The 15,175-nt window shown below is 41.7% G+C and overlaps 1 protein-coding gene across 1 annotated transcript in view; it reads right to left on the minus strand.

Moving 5' to 3' along the window:
- Positions 1-15,175, minus strand: part of pdhx (pyruvate dehydrogenase complex component X) — a 174,197-nt gene that overhangs the window by 98,619 nt on the left and 60,403 nt on the right. The window contains exons 4-5 of the mRNA XM_052029617.1: positions 1,033-1,232; positions 455-553 (exon numbers count right to left, since the gene is read on the minus strand). Of these exons, the coding sequence (XP_051885577.1) occupies positions 455-553; positions 1,033-1,232 (299 nt within the window). The remainder of the gene's footprint in view (positions 1-454; positions 554-1,032; positions 1,233-15,175) is intronic.

The raw sequence follows: 15,175 nt of genomic DNA on the forward strand, positions 1-15,175 counted from the left end.
TCATGCATGAATTTTTATGCTCAACAAGAATCATATGGCCCTTAAAAGAATATTCATTTCTTTGACTATTAATTGTACTTACTTTTTTTAAACAGCATTCCAATTTTACATACTGCCTTTTACAATCATGTTGGCAAAATTTCTCATAGAACTCTTATACAAAACAACTCAGGAGCAATGCTTCAGGATAATTACTTTGGCTCAAGTTCAAGTAACAATTTCTTGACTTAACCTTCTTTCACTGGCAAATGACGCAAAATTATTTCTTAGCAGGATACTGTATTGATTATAGCTTTTGAGCACATAAACACGCACTACAGTACACATTCAACTGCTTTCCTCCATTCACCAGCATAATTTACCATTCACTGTAACAATGGGTCTGTGCAGGGCTCAACCAGGTTAACAAAATCCAGCAATTCGTGTATTAACCTGATAATGAATTCGTACTTACTCTTTTGTGAAGATTCCCCGTGGTCCGGTTGGGGAAGTGCTGCCTCGTTCGAGCCCGTGTGTTTGCAGGATCTGACGAGCAGCTGGACTTAAACGAACTCTTGAGGAATAAAGGGAAAGACAAAGGAGTGTCACGATAATCTTGGCTGACGTTCCAGGACAGAACTAAAGGACAGCTGTCCTGATGGAGGTTTGTTCTACCAATGTCTCTTGTTGGGAGAGACATTAAACTGAGATCCTGTCTATTCTCTTGAGTTGTGTGAAAGGACTCATTACACTGTTTCATAGAGGAACTGGTGAGGTCTCCTCTCAGACAATATTTATCCCTTTGTGTCTTCTCTAAAGCACTGGTAAATTCATGGGCCATTTTCACATTCCTACTCCTGAGAGTTTGCTGTACGTAATTTGATGCATTTCCCACATTGTAAGAGCGACCACTCACAAAGAGTGACCAGTCTTCAATCATATTCTGGCTGTAAAGTCTCAAAAATCAACTGAACGGAAAGTAATTTCATTTAGTTTTAAGTTATAATGTATTGGACAACGTGCATAATGCTGTCTAAGTTTCTGCACACTTACTCGCCTATGCCAGCTGAATGCTGCGCTTTGCTAGAGATAGGTGTCAGATCTGCTGCTGGTTCCTGTGGTGCAGATACAGTTTGGGCAGGCATTGGAGGATGTACTTGAGTGGGAATTTCAACTTGTTTCCAGTCTTCACCTTCAGCCACCAGCAAAGCAATCAAGGATCCTAATGTTACATCTTTGGTGCCTTCCTCCACCTGGAGATACACAGATGAAATGTTTCAATGTAGACTGAAAAACCCATTATCAATTACAGTCAAAAGTGAAGCTTCATCTGTTGTATGTTGCCTAAAGCAAGTGAAAGTCATAAACCAATGTCCCACACATTTCACCCAAAATTTCCCTCAGCTTTCACCTATCAACACTTAACTTCATTCAACAGTGACTGAAATTGCTGACACAAGAAATTCTGCAGACACTGGAATCTGGAGCAATACACAAAGAGTGCTGGAGGAACTCAGCAGGTCAGGCAACATCCATTGAGGGAAATAAACAGTCGATGTTTCGGGCCAAGACCCTTCGTCAGGACTGGAGAGGAAGAGGGCAGAAGCCAGAATAAGAAGGTGGAGGGAGGGGGAGGAGCACACGCAGGTGTGAATTCAGGTGATAGGTGAGTCCAGGTGAGAGGGGGGAAGGTAGGTGGGTGGGGGGGGGGGAGGAGAAGATTTAATAAACTGAGAGGTGATAGGTAGAAGAGGCAAAGGGCTGAAGAAGAAGGAATCCGGCAGGAGAGGGCAGTGGACCATGGTATAAAGGATGGGGGAGGGAAGGAGAGGAGATGGGCGGGTCATCGATGCGGGAGAAGGGAGCCACAGGAATAAGGGAAGACAAAGGAGTTGGGGGGGGGAGAAGAAAAAGAAGTCGCTGAAATCGCTGTTGCCCTGTTTCTGTCAACTACTGAGCCCACCAGCTAACTTGGTCAGCTTGTACTCTGTAGCACTTTTTAAAATCAGCCAATTTAAAACACTTGTTGGCAGAATGGGGCAAAAACTAACCTAAAGGGCTGCTTTACTCCAACAAAATGAATCAGAATCAAAATTATTATCACTGACTTATATGATGTGAAATTTGTTGTTTTGTAGCAGCAGTACGGTGCAAAGACATAAAATTACTATACATTACAAAATAAAAAAAAGTGCAAAATAAAAAGGAATAACAAGATAGTGTTCATGGACCATTCAGAAATCTGATGGTGGAGAGGAAGAAGCTGTTCCTGAATCCGTTGAGTGTGGGTCTTCAGGCTCCTGCAGGAAAAGGAGGAAACACTGACACCATATGCTCCTGATTAAAACTGAGGGGAAAATCTCACAGAGCAACATTCTTTGTAATTGCTCTGGACTTTCTCTATTCCCTCCCAGGTCAGTGATACTTGGCAGGCCAAGTCACCCAGCTTGCTGCTCTCAACATGCTGCCAAAGCCTATTGATTCTGCTACAGCCCAAATTTCAGCATGGAGCCTTTTGAAAAAACAATCAGTCCTTTACAAATGACAGGCAATCAGTAAATCCCGTCAGGTGGGGCAGTTATGCAATAATTTTGAAAGCCTTCAGTCGGTAATTCATGCTAAAAACTATGAAAGACAGTAGCCAGAGCAGTAATCATGATTAAAAGGTTAGAAATCTATTAAGTGGATTAACTTGAATCTTCTTCAGTGAAAGAAATTATGATCATTCCATTACCAACCTAGTGGTCTGAAATATATACACTATATATATAATACCTTCTTTAAAAGACTAATGATGAGATTAAAAAGGAACTGAGAGGCTCAGCATTTGATTCTGAAGAAAAGAGCACATGTTTTTTCCCCTGCCAACGACTTGGAAGCAAATGTTAGCAGGAGGGCAGACAGCAGAAATGGGAGTGAGAAGAAGGAGCAAAATTGTTAGCTTTTATGTTTAATTCCTTTGTATGGGCTCTGTTCTTTGTGGGAGTTCTGCATTAATTGAGAGGTTTATGGTAAACCCTCACAACAATCGGTATTCACGTATCACTAACTACTACTTTAGTTGACTTGCAATCTAGCTCTCCATTCCTTCAGCTCCTGCCAGCTGTCCTCCCATTTCTGTCACTGCTGCTCTCAATCCTGCTGGCATTCTTTGCCACAATTACTTTGCTTCTGCTCCCACGACCTGGGGAAGCAGGGTTGAACTGAGCCAAGTTCTCCCCTGCTGTAGGAGGTGGGGGCTGCAGGTTGGTTGCCGGGTGAGCTGGAGTGGTGTGATTTTTAACTGGCTCAGTTGACTGCACTGGTAACCACATGAGCAAGTTACCTAATGTGGAATACAGAACACGCAGTTCTCAGTACCTGCCAAACTAAAATTACTCATCTATTTTTCTGAAGGAATGCTGGTCCTTCACTTTAAAGTTCTCCGAGCTGTCTCTGCTCTAATTCTGCACTCACACACTGCTGCAGAGACTGTTATTCACCATTGCCTTGACATTTCCAAATCTCATCCACTGAACAACAACTGTATTCACGACCTTTGATGCAGAATTTTTGAAGCTTGGAAAGAAAAGTGTGAAATAATGGATATCTTTGCCAAGTAAACCTTGCCCTGCCATACCAAGCTTCACAGAACTACATTTCTGTGTCTGAATACAGATACAAGGCCAGAGTTTAAAAAGATGTTTGATTAAATATTGGCTGGAAGAATTCAAACAATTGTCCCTTGGAAGAAAATAAACAGCACGCTAATAATTCCATGGTGACACCATTCTGTGGGAGAAGCACTGCTGCAAATAAAAACACTCCAAATATTAAGCAAGACTGGGTTAAACTTTGAGCGCAGACTTTTCATTAATAAATCGAAAAATCTATAGTTAAAATGCTGATGGAACTGCTGTACACCTCCAGTGTTTTCAATTTTTACCGTAGGCTTAATTATGACAAATCCTACAACTAGTCTGAGGACAGGTTATTGCCAATGGATAAAAATTCCTATAAAATGCAGACTTTGAAAGAGATTTTGGATTTGTTTACTGCAGTCTGCCTAACCAGCAATTCAATCTGATCTCAAATGAACAATCACAGCATAATTAGTTGATATGTTAAGTATTTAATAATTGCCACCAAGTCAGCATTAGATTTTAAACAATGTCAGCATTCATAAACTAAATTGCCACCATGGATGTGTTAATACGGTGATGAAGTTTGACAATGCCTGTTGAATGTAATTTGGTATATATCTTGCCAAAAATTAAATGTAAAGAGCATAGAAATGGGATGAATTGGATAGTTCTTTCACAGCCCAGATGCCTGTCTTCTGTGCTGGCCAGTGCACAATACAATTTACAGTTACAGAAATCTTTTACATGAAAAACTGATCTTACATACAGTTTTCTCCAAAGTTCTCCTCACATCAGACAGACAGCTTGATCCAAGACCTTTTTTCAAAGGAAAATCTGATCTTGGGATGTGGATGAAACTGGCAAAGCTGCATTAAGGAGACACAAGAGATTCTGCAGATGCTGGATTCCCACTCCCATACTGACATGTCTATCCACGGCCTCCACTACTGCCTCTTTGAGGCCAGACAGGTTGAAGGAACAACACCTCATATTCTGTCTTGGTATTCTGACGGCATCAACATCGATTCCTCTAACTTCTGGCAACCCCCCCCCCCCCCCACCCCCAACTCTGTTTCTCCCCCACTGCCCCCCTTTTGTTTTTCCTCATTACTGTGGCCCCCTCACCCCTTCTCTTTCCCCTCCTCCACCCTCACGACCTGCCCATCACCTCCCTCTGGGTTCCTCACCTCCCTCCTTTTCTTCCCTTTATTCCATGGTCTACTGCCCCTCCTATCGGATTCCTTCTTCTCTAGTCCTTTGCCTCTTCCACCTATCACCTCCCAGCTTCTCACATCATCCCCTTTCACCCCCTTCCGCCACCCAACTACCTTCCCCCTCTCACCTGGACTCATCTTTCACCTGCCAGCTTGTGCTCCCCCTCCCCCCCCCCCCCACCTTCTTATTCTGGCTTCTGCCCTCTTCCTTTCCAGTCCAGATGAAGGGTCTCGACCCAAAACGTTGACCGCTTATTTCCCTCTATAGATGCTGCCTGACCTGCTGAGTTCCTCCAGCATTTTGTGTGTTAAGCTGCATTCATGAACTTCTCTATCTATCTGGTAATTTTGAGATTGGATATTTGTTTTATAAAACATGTGCAAAACATATGGTGTGATACTGAAGGCACCTGTAGGGGAGACTGGTTTTCCTTCTCCAAGCTAGTTGGTTATCTAGCAACCCCACAACCTTCCTGTTTCACATATTAGCAGATTCATGAGAGTGAAATTTCCTATTTACGATGAGGTATCTTGAATTTTGTTCAACCACAGTTCATTTCTGTGGAATATGAAGCCATTTATTTTTAATCCAGAAAAATTGTTTCTGTCATCAGTGTGAAGTGTGATGTTGTTGAAGTTACAGTATCAAGCTGGCTGGGTATTCGATACTGCCCTGACTATTCTCCATTCAATTATGGAAAAATTAATTATCCACAGGCAAGTGATTTTTGTGTGCAGTAGTTGTGCGATAACCAATGGTTCTGTACATAACTGGGCATACAAATAAGTAGTGCAGTCGTTGACAGTGAGAGCAAATTTGAAACAGACAAAATATTATCAAAGCTAGTGTTAGATCAGAACAAAACAGACTTGCTGACTGTTGAGACACAGGATGGGCATGAGTGGAGCAGAAAAGAACACAGGAAGAAGGATAATATATCACCCCAAACTGTGGTAATTATCTTCTGCATTTTGCAGTGCTCCTTAATGAAGTTAAAACAGAATTACTGGATCTAGAAAACTTCTGCCTCTAGTGAGTCAACAGCAACTGTTCCTTTACTGGGGAAAGGGTGAAGCTTCTGTGTTTTTAATGTGGTCATTACACATTAATGAAATCGTCTCTGATGTTTTACATGGAGATGATGAGTCCTGTGACCTCTTCAATGCATGCTTTAGCATCTATTTAACGCTGAAGATTACCTACAAAGAACAGCATCATTTCAACTTGCTCACCGCATCCTCCAAATCTACACGTGTAAAAAGAAATGGAGTGTGATTAAAAGTACATGCAAACCAATCTTAATATAAATAAACATGCATTACTATAACTAAAGATAAGGTACGATAAGATATTTATTTGTATAAATGCGTCTTTTTGCATCACTGAGAATGTGCTGGGGGGCAGCCCGCAAGCGTCGCCACTCTTCCAGCGCCAACATAGCATGCCCACAACTTCCTAACCCGTATGTCTTTGGAATGTGGGAGGAAACCGGAGCACCCGGAGGAAACCCACGCAGACATGGGGAGAATGTACAAACTCCTTACAGTCAGCGGCGGAATTGAGCCCGGGTCGCTGGCGCTGTAATAGCGTTACGCTAACCACTGCACTAAATGGAAAACACAAGGGCACCACAGTGGTACAAGAGGTAGAGCCATTGCCTCATAGTGCCAGAGACCCAGGTTCAATTGTGACCTCAGGTGTTGTCTGTGTGAAGTTTGCGTTTTCTTCCTGTAGTTGTGTGGGTTTCCTCTGGGTGCTCTGGTTTCCTCCCACATCCCAAAGATCCGCAGGTTGGTAGGTTAATTCACCACTGTAAATGGGCCCTATCATGTAGGTAAATGGCAGCATCTGGGGAAGAGTTAATGAGAACGTGAGGGGGATAAAAAACAGGTTTAATGAAGGATTATTGTAAATATGTGATAAAGTCGGCACAGACTTGGTGGGCCGAAGGGCCTGTTTCTGCACTGTACGTCTCTCTGACTCTTGATTCCATGACTAAAGGAAAGAGAATGATTGGTAAACATGTAAAGCCATAGTTTGGGCACATCAACCAACGTTTTTGACAGTGAAAAGGCAACATTACAAGCAGTGAAGATGGAATCGTAACATCATAATTATGTTAATTATGTTATTATGTTAATTATAATTATGTTAATAATCATTTCAATTATATTGAAATAAATATAAGCAGGTTCAATGGTTGGGCAAAGTTGTAGCAAATGTGAGTTCACCCACTTTGGATTTAAAAACCAAGGTCCTTTTTAAATGGCGTGAAAGGAGCTAATTGGAGATCCAAAGGGACTTTAGTCCATTAAAACATCATTGCCAGTGCACGTGCTCCTGTCTACATCAATGGTGCTGAGGTCGAGAGGGTTGAGAGCTTCAGGTTCCTAGGAGTGAACATCACCAATAGCCTGTCCTGGTCCAACCACATAGACGCCATGGCCAAGATAGCTCACCAGCACCTCTACTTCCTCAGGAGGCTAAAGAAATTTCGTATGACCCTGTCAACCCTTGCCAATTTTTATCGATGCACCATAGAAGGCATCCTATCTGGATGCATCACAGCTTGGTATGGCAACTGCTCTGCCCGGGACCGCAAGACACTGCAGAGTTGTGGACACAGCTCAGCATATCATGGAAACCAGCCTCCCCTCAATGGACTCTGTCTACACTTCTCAGTAAAGCAGCCAGCACGTTCGAAGACCCCACCCACCCCAGACATTCTCTCTTCTCCCCCCTCCCGCCGGGTAGAAGATACAAAAGCCTGAAAGCATGTACCACCAGGCTCAAGGGCAGCTTCTATCCTGCTGTTATAAGACTATTGAATGGTGCCCTAGAATGATAAAGTGGACTCTTGACCTCACAATCTACCTCGTTATGACCTTGCATCTTATTGTCTACCTGCACTGCACTTTCTCTGTAGCTGTTACATTTTGTTTTGCAATCTGTATTGTTTTACCTTGTACTACCTCAATGCACTCTGTAATGAATTGATTTGTATGAATGGTACGTAAGACAAGCTTTTCACTGTACCTCAGTACACGTGAAATAATGAACCAATTCCAATTCCAAAAGGGGTAGAACTTATGCTACAGCTCAATCAAGCCCTGGTTACTTCCTACCTGAAGCACTGTTCATGGTTTTGTACCCACACCTTCAGCAGGAAACAGGAAGGAGTGCAGCGTAGGTATATCAGCATGATAATTGGGTTAAATTATAAGGAAAGATTATCCAAATGAGGGGTCTATTTGCTGTAATTGAGGGAGTTCAAGAGTGAGTTGACCAAAACTTTTGAAATATTCAAGAGTAGTTGTACAGATGAAGAATGAGAACCTATTGAAAAGTCCTGGTTTAGTTGTAAGAGTTTAAAAATAAGAGTCAGGCTTGGGAAAAAGACTTTTGGATGCAAGGAATGGTAAAAATTTGGAATTCTTTCACAGTAACAATTGTTGATTTTAGATCTGTGACTGAGGTGTTTCTGTTAACACAGGCTAGAATGGCAAAGGTAGGGATATGGAATTCAGTTACAGATTAGCCTCGATCTCACTGAAAAACAGAATAGGTTTAAATAGCTAATTGGCCTACCCCCATGGTTCCATCAATGAGGGATGAGGTTTTAGAGTTACAGAGGGAAATCATACAGACTTCATTTGCACAAGGTAAACAAAAATCCTGACAATGGGGAAAGTTGATGGGTATGGGAGACAGAGTAGGGTTATCGGGAAACGAGTGGGAGAACGATGGTATTGTTCTGAGAATCAGTTTAGACTCGATGGACAAAATGGCCCCCTCCTACATTGTGTGAAAATGTGAGAAATGAGCTTCTGAAAGTTTACAAAGAACTGTTAACTGTTTTCGATAGTTACGTGAAAGAAAATGCTACAAGCTGCCCCTGGGTAACGGACGGGTTCCATTTTTTGAGACGTCCTTAAGTCAATTTCACTTATCTGTCGGAAAATATACAAAATACAGTCACTCGATACGTTAACCACGCCTCCACGGTATTGTAAAGAATGGTATCAAAAGCACATAAAACTGATAAGAAAGAACAATTACTAAAAGTAGAGAGAGGAAACTGGTTCTGCCATTCAGGGGAACAAAAGTATGTATGCACATTAGACTTTTGAATTTATTAATATTATAGGAGCTCGTATCTAAGGGTGTCCGTAAGTCAGACGTTCATAACCTGTAATACAATGGCGGCTTGTAATGGGAAATTTAAAATAACCAAATACAAATGGAAAACCAAAACAGAAAGTGCTGCAAATCTACAGGGAGAGAAATGGAGTTTATATTGCAGGTCAGTAACCCTTCATCAGAATGTTAAATCTGTTTCTCTCTCCACAGGTGGTGACTGACTAGTTGAGTGGCAATTCATATTTTCAACAATTTTTTGATTTTCATTATATAAAATGAAATGAAGAAAAAAATCTTGGACAAGAAGATGAATGTGTAATTTTTTGTCATCAACTCTTGTCCCCAAAAAGAGCCATTGGATTGTTATGTACAAGAGGCAATTAAGGAACACACAAATACAAGCAGGAAAGTGAGATTAGATTGGGTGGTTTAGATTCATAGGGAGAGTTGTAGCATCGTGCAACAAACAGGCCTTTGGCTAACCATGTCCTTGGCAAGCATCAAGTACCCATCAATACAAATCCTATTTACCAGCACGTGGTCAAGTGCTCATCCAGATGCTTCTCAAGTACTCTGAGAGGACCTGCCTCCACCACCCACTCAGACAGTGCTTTCTAGAGTATAACCACCGCCTGGATGAAAAAATTCTTCCTCAGATCCCCTCCAAACCTCCTACTTCCTCATTTTAAACCCATATCCTCTGGACTTCGACACCTATCCCACTGGTAAAAGTTTCTTACCATTTACGCGACCAATGCCAGCAGGATAATTTTGTACAGCTCTATCAGGTCCCCTATTATGTTGGAGAGGTTCTGTGCTGCCTCTCGATGCCTTTGTAAGTGCTGGAAATCCACGATGGGGATGGTCGTGGTGGCTAGATGGGGTTGGGTGGGGTGGGGGGGGGTGGTGTTTTGACAACATCTGAATATTTACCCTATCAAACCCCCTTCATCACTTAATGGTGTGTCAAATCATTCCCCAGCTGTCATTTTCTAAAGAGCCTGTTCAGTTTTTTCTAACAGGTAAATCGTCTCAGAACTGGTTTCATTCTTGAACAGTGCCATGTAGCTGTGGTTGATAAGTATTTGAATAAAAAGGATTAACAGTAATTTATTCTCTTCAGTACCAAACTATACAACAAAGAATGAATGGGATCCACTGATGAAAGCTCATCCGCTGGTTATAGCTTGATTGTTTTACATTGGATGGGATAACTCTTGGCTCACTGAGCACACGCTGGTAAAAAATCTACCACTCCTCCCACATTCACTGAATTTCAGCCTTGTTTGTCAACAGCAGACACCTCCTACACCCTCCAACGTTATTCAGGATTCTCAGCATGACTCCTGTTGCAGAGAACCGTCTGAACAAAGTGCAATTCAGCAGGAGAATTATTCAGTGGTTAGAACCCCGGGGAGCCTTCCAATAAATTGCTCCACTTTTCCTCTTCGCAAGTGGAATCTTGCCTTCCTGTAATCTGTGATAAAAATTCTATTTATAAGCTTGGTTAAATTAAATGGTCTACAGTTTTTCCTCTTAATGTTCGGTGTTATGTCTCCAGGTTTTCAACTGAATATAGATTTTTATTGATGAAACAATCTCAACCAATTCCACAAGGAAAATCACCCCTAGAACTTGTGCGGCACTACGCTTTGAAAATAAAGTACTCCGGCAAGCGAAGGACATGAATTGTACCCATCGTTATCTACATTTCACAATCTGCTCAGTATCAGACGAGCAATATTCTACCACAGATATATCACAGTGAGTGTGCCCTGAGGCCACCCATGCACACTTTCTATTGGTCATTTTCAGATGGCATTAATTAATACAGGCTGGGAGCATGACCATAACTGGCCCTCTGATGACGTGACAGCACAAACAACAAAACTGGAGACACATTATATTTATGTCAGGATTTTCAGGAAGTGCATCTTATTTGTAACCTTGGATGTTAAATGGTTGCAATCCGTCATTTTAGAACTCGATCTTACCAAGCGGCTGACAGCTGTAGATCACAGAGCTTTCTAGATTTTACCATGTCACAACTTATGGAAAAGATCTGATCTACACAGCCAGCCAAATTCCACTGCTCCAATCTTAAAAGCAGTATTGCCTTCTACACGTACTGCAGTTAAGAATAAGTTATTCTGAAGTATCTAAATTGTATTATTTTGCACCCATTATTACTGACTAGATAACTATTCCACATTGTCAGATTTTCCATCTCCTCAAATTATCATAATAATAACTCCAAATAATTAAAACCTCAACTACGTATGCACTTTTATTATTTTACTCCAGGATATTTTTTTATGTGGAAAGAGAGGTGAACAAGGTTTGGACTGGAGTTGTCACTGAGGATAAAGGGCTGTGACAAAGTGCAGGTCAGCTGATGATTCACCAGCTGTGTACAACAATGTTCTGCGGATTAAACCTCTGGAATACTGAGGCCCTGCACCATGACACAGCTCATCTGCTCCACCAGGTTGTGAAGCAAGAGGTCAGTGGTGGCAACAATAATTTCATTATGTTAGAGGTCTATTTGTATAGGACCTCTAACATAAGGAAAGTAAGGCACTTAACAGCACCACCACCAAGAAAATATTTGACACTGAAACAGTGAAAGTGGTATCAGGTCAGATGACCAAGGATTTGCTCAAGGAGTTTCAAGAATTGTAAATTGAACAGAGGAAGGTGAGGAGATTTTGTTTTAAGAGCTTTAGAGTTTAGAGGCTATGCAGGTGGAAGCTTTGGCTTCAGTACTGAGTGATGAAAAAGGATTAGAGATGTTATAAAGGGATAGAAATGTAGGGGCAAGAGAGAGATCTAGATGGCTTGCAGAGCTGGAAGACATTGCAGAACTACTAGAGGTGGACCAGAGGTGGTTGTGAGGGGGTTGGATTTGTGATGTCAGGTAAATGGAAATACAAGGATCAGGATTTTAAAACTGAGGCATTAAAGTGGAAGTCAGTGTTGGTCAACAAGTGCCATGTGGATGACGCCTGGAGCAAGTTAAAATATAAACAGTAGAGTTTGGTTGCAGATTATCTTCTGTAGGCTAGAAGACAGTCTGGGAGACATAGTCTGAGGTAACAAATGCATGCATATTTTCAGTGTCATGCACAACACAAAGGTTGTGTGGAGACATAACAGAATGCAGAGGCTCAAAAGGTTGTGTAAAGCTTCGAACTATTTCCTGGCATTCAGGGGGCTGAATTTGTAACAGAGACCAAAGACAATATCTTCAGTCTTACTCTATTTAGCTATAGCAAATTTCTTCTCATCCACAATTTTACATCAGATAAACTGTGTGTCCAACTTGCTGCAGTGAAGCAGTCCAGAGAGGTGAAATAAGGCTGAGTGTCATCAGTATATACATGCAGCCTACGACAGAGGAAGAGGAGACAAGGACATAAGAAGAGTTTGCAGTTTTATGCAATGAGACGATCTTTACTTTCTTAGATAATCTTAGAATTATGTGCAGTTCCAACAATGGAGAGCAGGACCTAGTATTGCATGTGGTCAAGCTAAGCCAGGCAATAGGCAGTTAAAGTTGTTCCTGTCAAAGATGTTCAAACATCTGTTCCTTGGGCTCAAGAGAGTAGAAACAATGATATCAAGGGAACAATGAGTGATTTAATCTAGTTGTATTTACTGAAATGCCACAATGAATAATAGGCCAGAAGCTAGTCATTTATTCCTCTTATTTTTATTCATTCACAGGATGGGAGCATCTCTGGAAAGACTACAATTTAATAAACATCACTAATGGCCTTTGAACACTTTTGCAGGGAAGTTGCAATTGAACTGGTGGTAGAGTGCCATTCTAAGGGGTTCAAGAAAACAGAATGTCCAGGGCAGACATGTAAGAAAATGGGACTCAGAGATTGTAGGGGGATATAAAACAAGAATCAAAGAATGTTTCATCAGTGATGTTAGCAAACAGAATACAAGGTGCTCAAAGACAGAAGCTGGCTATTAGTAAGGGTAGGTGATTATTTGCAGAGAAGCAGGAAAAAAAATGGGCAATGAAATGGGAGCAAGAGTTGAGATGAGAAGCTTCTGAAAGAGAACAAAGAAGAAATTTGTAAAACTCTGGATGTTATTTGTGTGTATATTAATGAATAAGTATGTTAAAAGTGAAGCATGAGTGTTGGAACAAGGTCAGTTGGTTTTTCCAGAGGACTAGGAAAATATACCAAGGTATAATTTGGAGATAAGCGACATGTCATCAAAGCAATCAGTATAGCCAGGTAAATGTTTGAAAACAATTGTTGGCAAGCTGGATCTCACAGCTGGATAAAGCTAGATATTAAGCTGTAACTTGGTCTTTGCTTCAGACGTCTGTGATGTTGTTGTAGTGGATGTAGGCTGAAGAAGCAACATGAAATGGTTGGAGACCTCCTGTACACTTTCTTCCTCACTTTGTGGCTTGGGTAGTTTCAAATGACTAAAGGGGCCAGTCAAACTTAAATAGCAATTTGACTCTAAAATCTTAGATTGGGTTAAATTATTGGAGACACAGGAGACGGCAGATGCTGGATTCTGGAGCAACACACAAAGCGCTGGAGGAACTCAGTGTGCCAGGCAGCATCTATGGAGGGAAATGGACAGTCGACGTTTCGGGTCGAGACCCTTCATAGAGTCATAGAGCACTACAGCACAGAAACAGGCCTTCTGGCCCATCTAGTCCATGCCGGCCTGGTTTTCTGCCTAGTCCCATCTACCTGCACCAAGGCCAAGGCCTCCATACCCTTTTCATCCATGCACCTATCCAAACTTCACCTGGACTGAAAGGAAGAAGGGAGATAGCCAGTATAAGAAGGTGGAGGGAAAGGGTAGAGGAAGAGCTGGTAGGTGAAAGGTGGACTCAGGTGAGAGGGGTGATAGGCAGATGAGGGAGGGGGGAGAGTGGGAATGACGTCAGAAGCTGGGAGGTGATTGGTGGAAGTGGCAAAGGTCTGAAGATGATGGAATCTGATAGAGGAAGGTGGAGCGTGGAATAAAGGGAGGGAGGTAGGTCATATACACCAGGGTGCAATGAAATCCCTTGCTCGTGTGAAGCTCACAGAGGAAACAGTATACATGGTCATAATAAATACAACGGTAAATACAATAACAAGTGCAAAGCAGCAGAATGGTGCAAAGATTCTAGCCGGCCCTCTGTTTGTTCCAAACACTAGGTTTCACAGCTGAGGAAGGACTCAGAGCAAGTCAGCGCTCGTGAGTTCCCACATAATCCCTGCCAGGCTCTGTGAAGGACCTGGTATTTCCTGCTAAAAACTCACTTCCTTAATCTCCAGCATTGATGTAATTGTGCCTGTGACAGATGGAGTGAGTGTCAGTCTGAATTCTAACTGGGCTTCGCGGCTCACCAGCAGAAACAGCTAAAGCCCGAGTGTTGCAGGATGTGCCATCAAATAGCGTTTAAATGCCAAATATATTAAGATCCACAGTACATACCAGTTGGAAAATGAATGAGTACATGAGGAGGAAACAGAAGGATATTAAAAATCCTCAGCATGAAAATATTAGCTCAGAAAGTAGCAGCTGAGTTAACATCCTGAAGAAACTAAAACAATGTAAAGCAACATCGTATCTAAACAACGTCGTGTGGTACACAATAATACAATGATCCCTATGCATTATCTGCTATTCTAGACATTAGACATGGCATAAACAGTGTAATATTTTAAATATATAAGCTAATGCAAAGTATTCTTGTTGTTTTAGGACTTTTATGGAGCCATTATAATTCCCCTCCTCATTCCCACACAGACATGTCTGTCCAGCAGGAAGAGAACTTGCAATCAAATGAACACAATGGGGGACAAAAGGCTGCACCACAGTCATTCACAAGGCTACCACTGAGATTTCGAGGAACAGATTGAAAATTTCATCTTTAAGTATTACTTCCTTGTACTGGATGAAATTACCTAAAGCTGTTGTGCTTATAACCTATGTATGTACCTATATCCATGCTGATTTGTTGTAGTCCCAACAAGTTCTTTGAGTTGGATTAAAATGAATCCTTAAAGCAGGAAAAACATACAATTGATTCTTGAATCTACTAATGGGACTCCTGATTGGACTTTTGTCTAACAAATGAATGCAGGTATTATTGTGTGTAAGACAGCAGACCAAGGGAGACTGCTTGATAAACAGTAAATCCTCACGGAGTCTCGTTTTCCAACCAATAGCATCCCTTTGGACTA

The sequence above is a fragment of the Pristis pectinata genome, chromosome 14 (genome assembly GCF_009764475.1).
Source record: "Pristis pectinata isolate sPriPec2 chromosome 14, sPriPec2.1.pri, whole genome shotgun sequence".
Lineage (NCBI taxonomy): Eukaryota > Metazoa > Chordata > Chondrichthyes > Rhinopristiformes > Pristidae > Pristis > Pristis pectinata.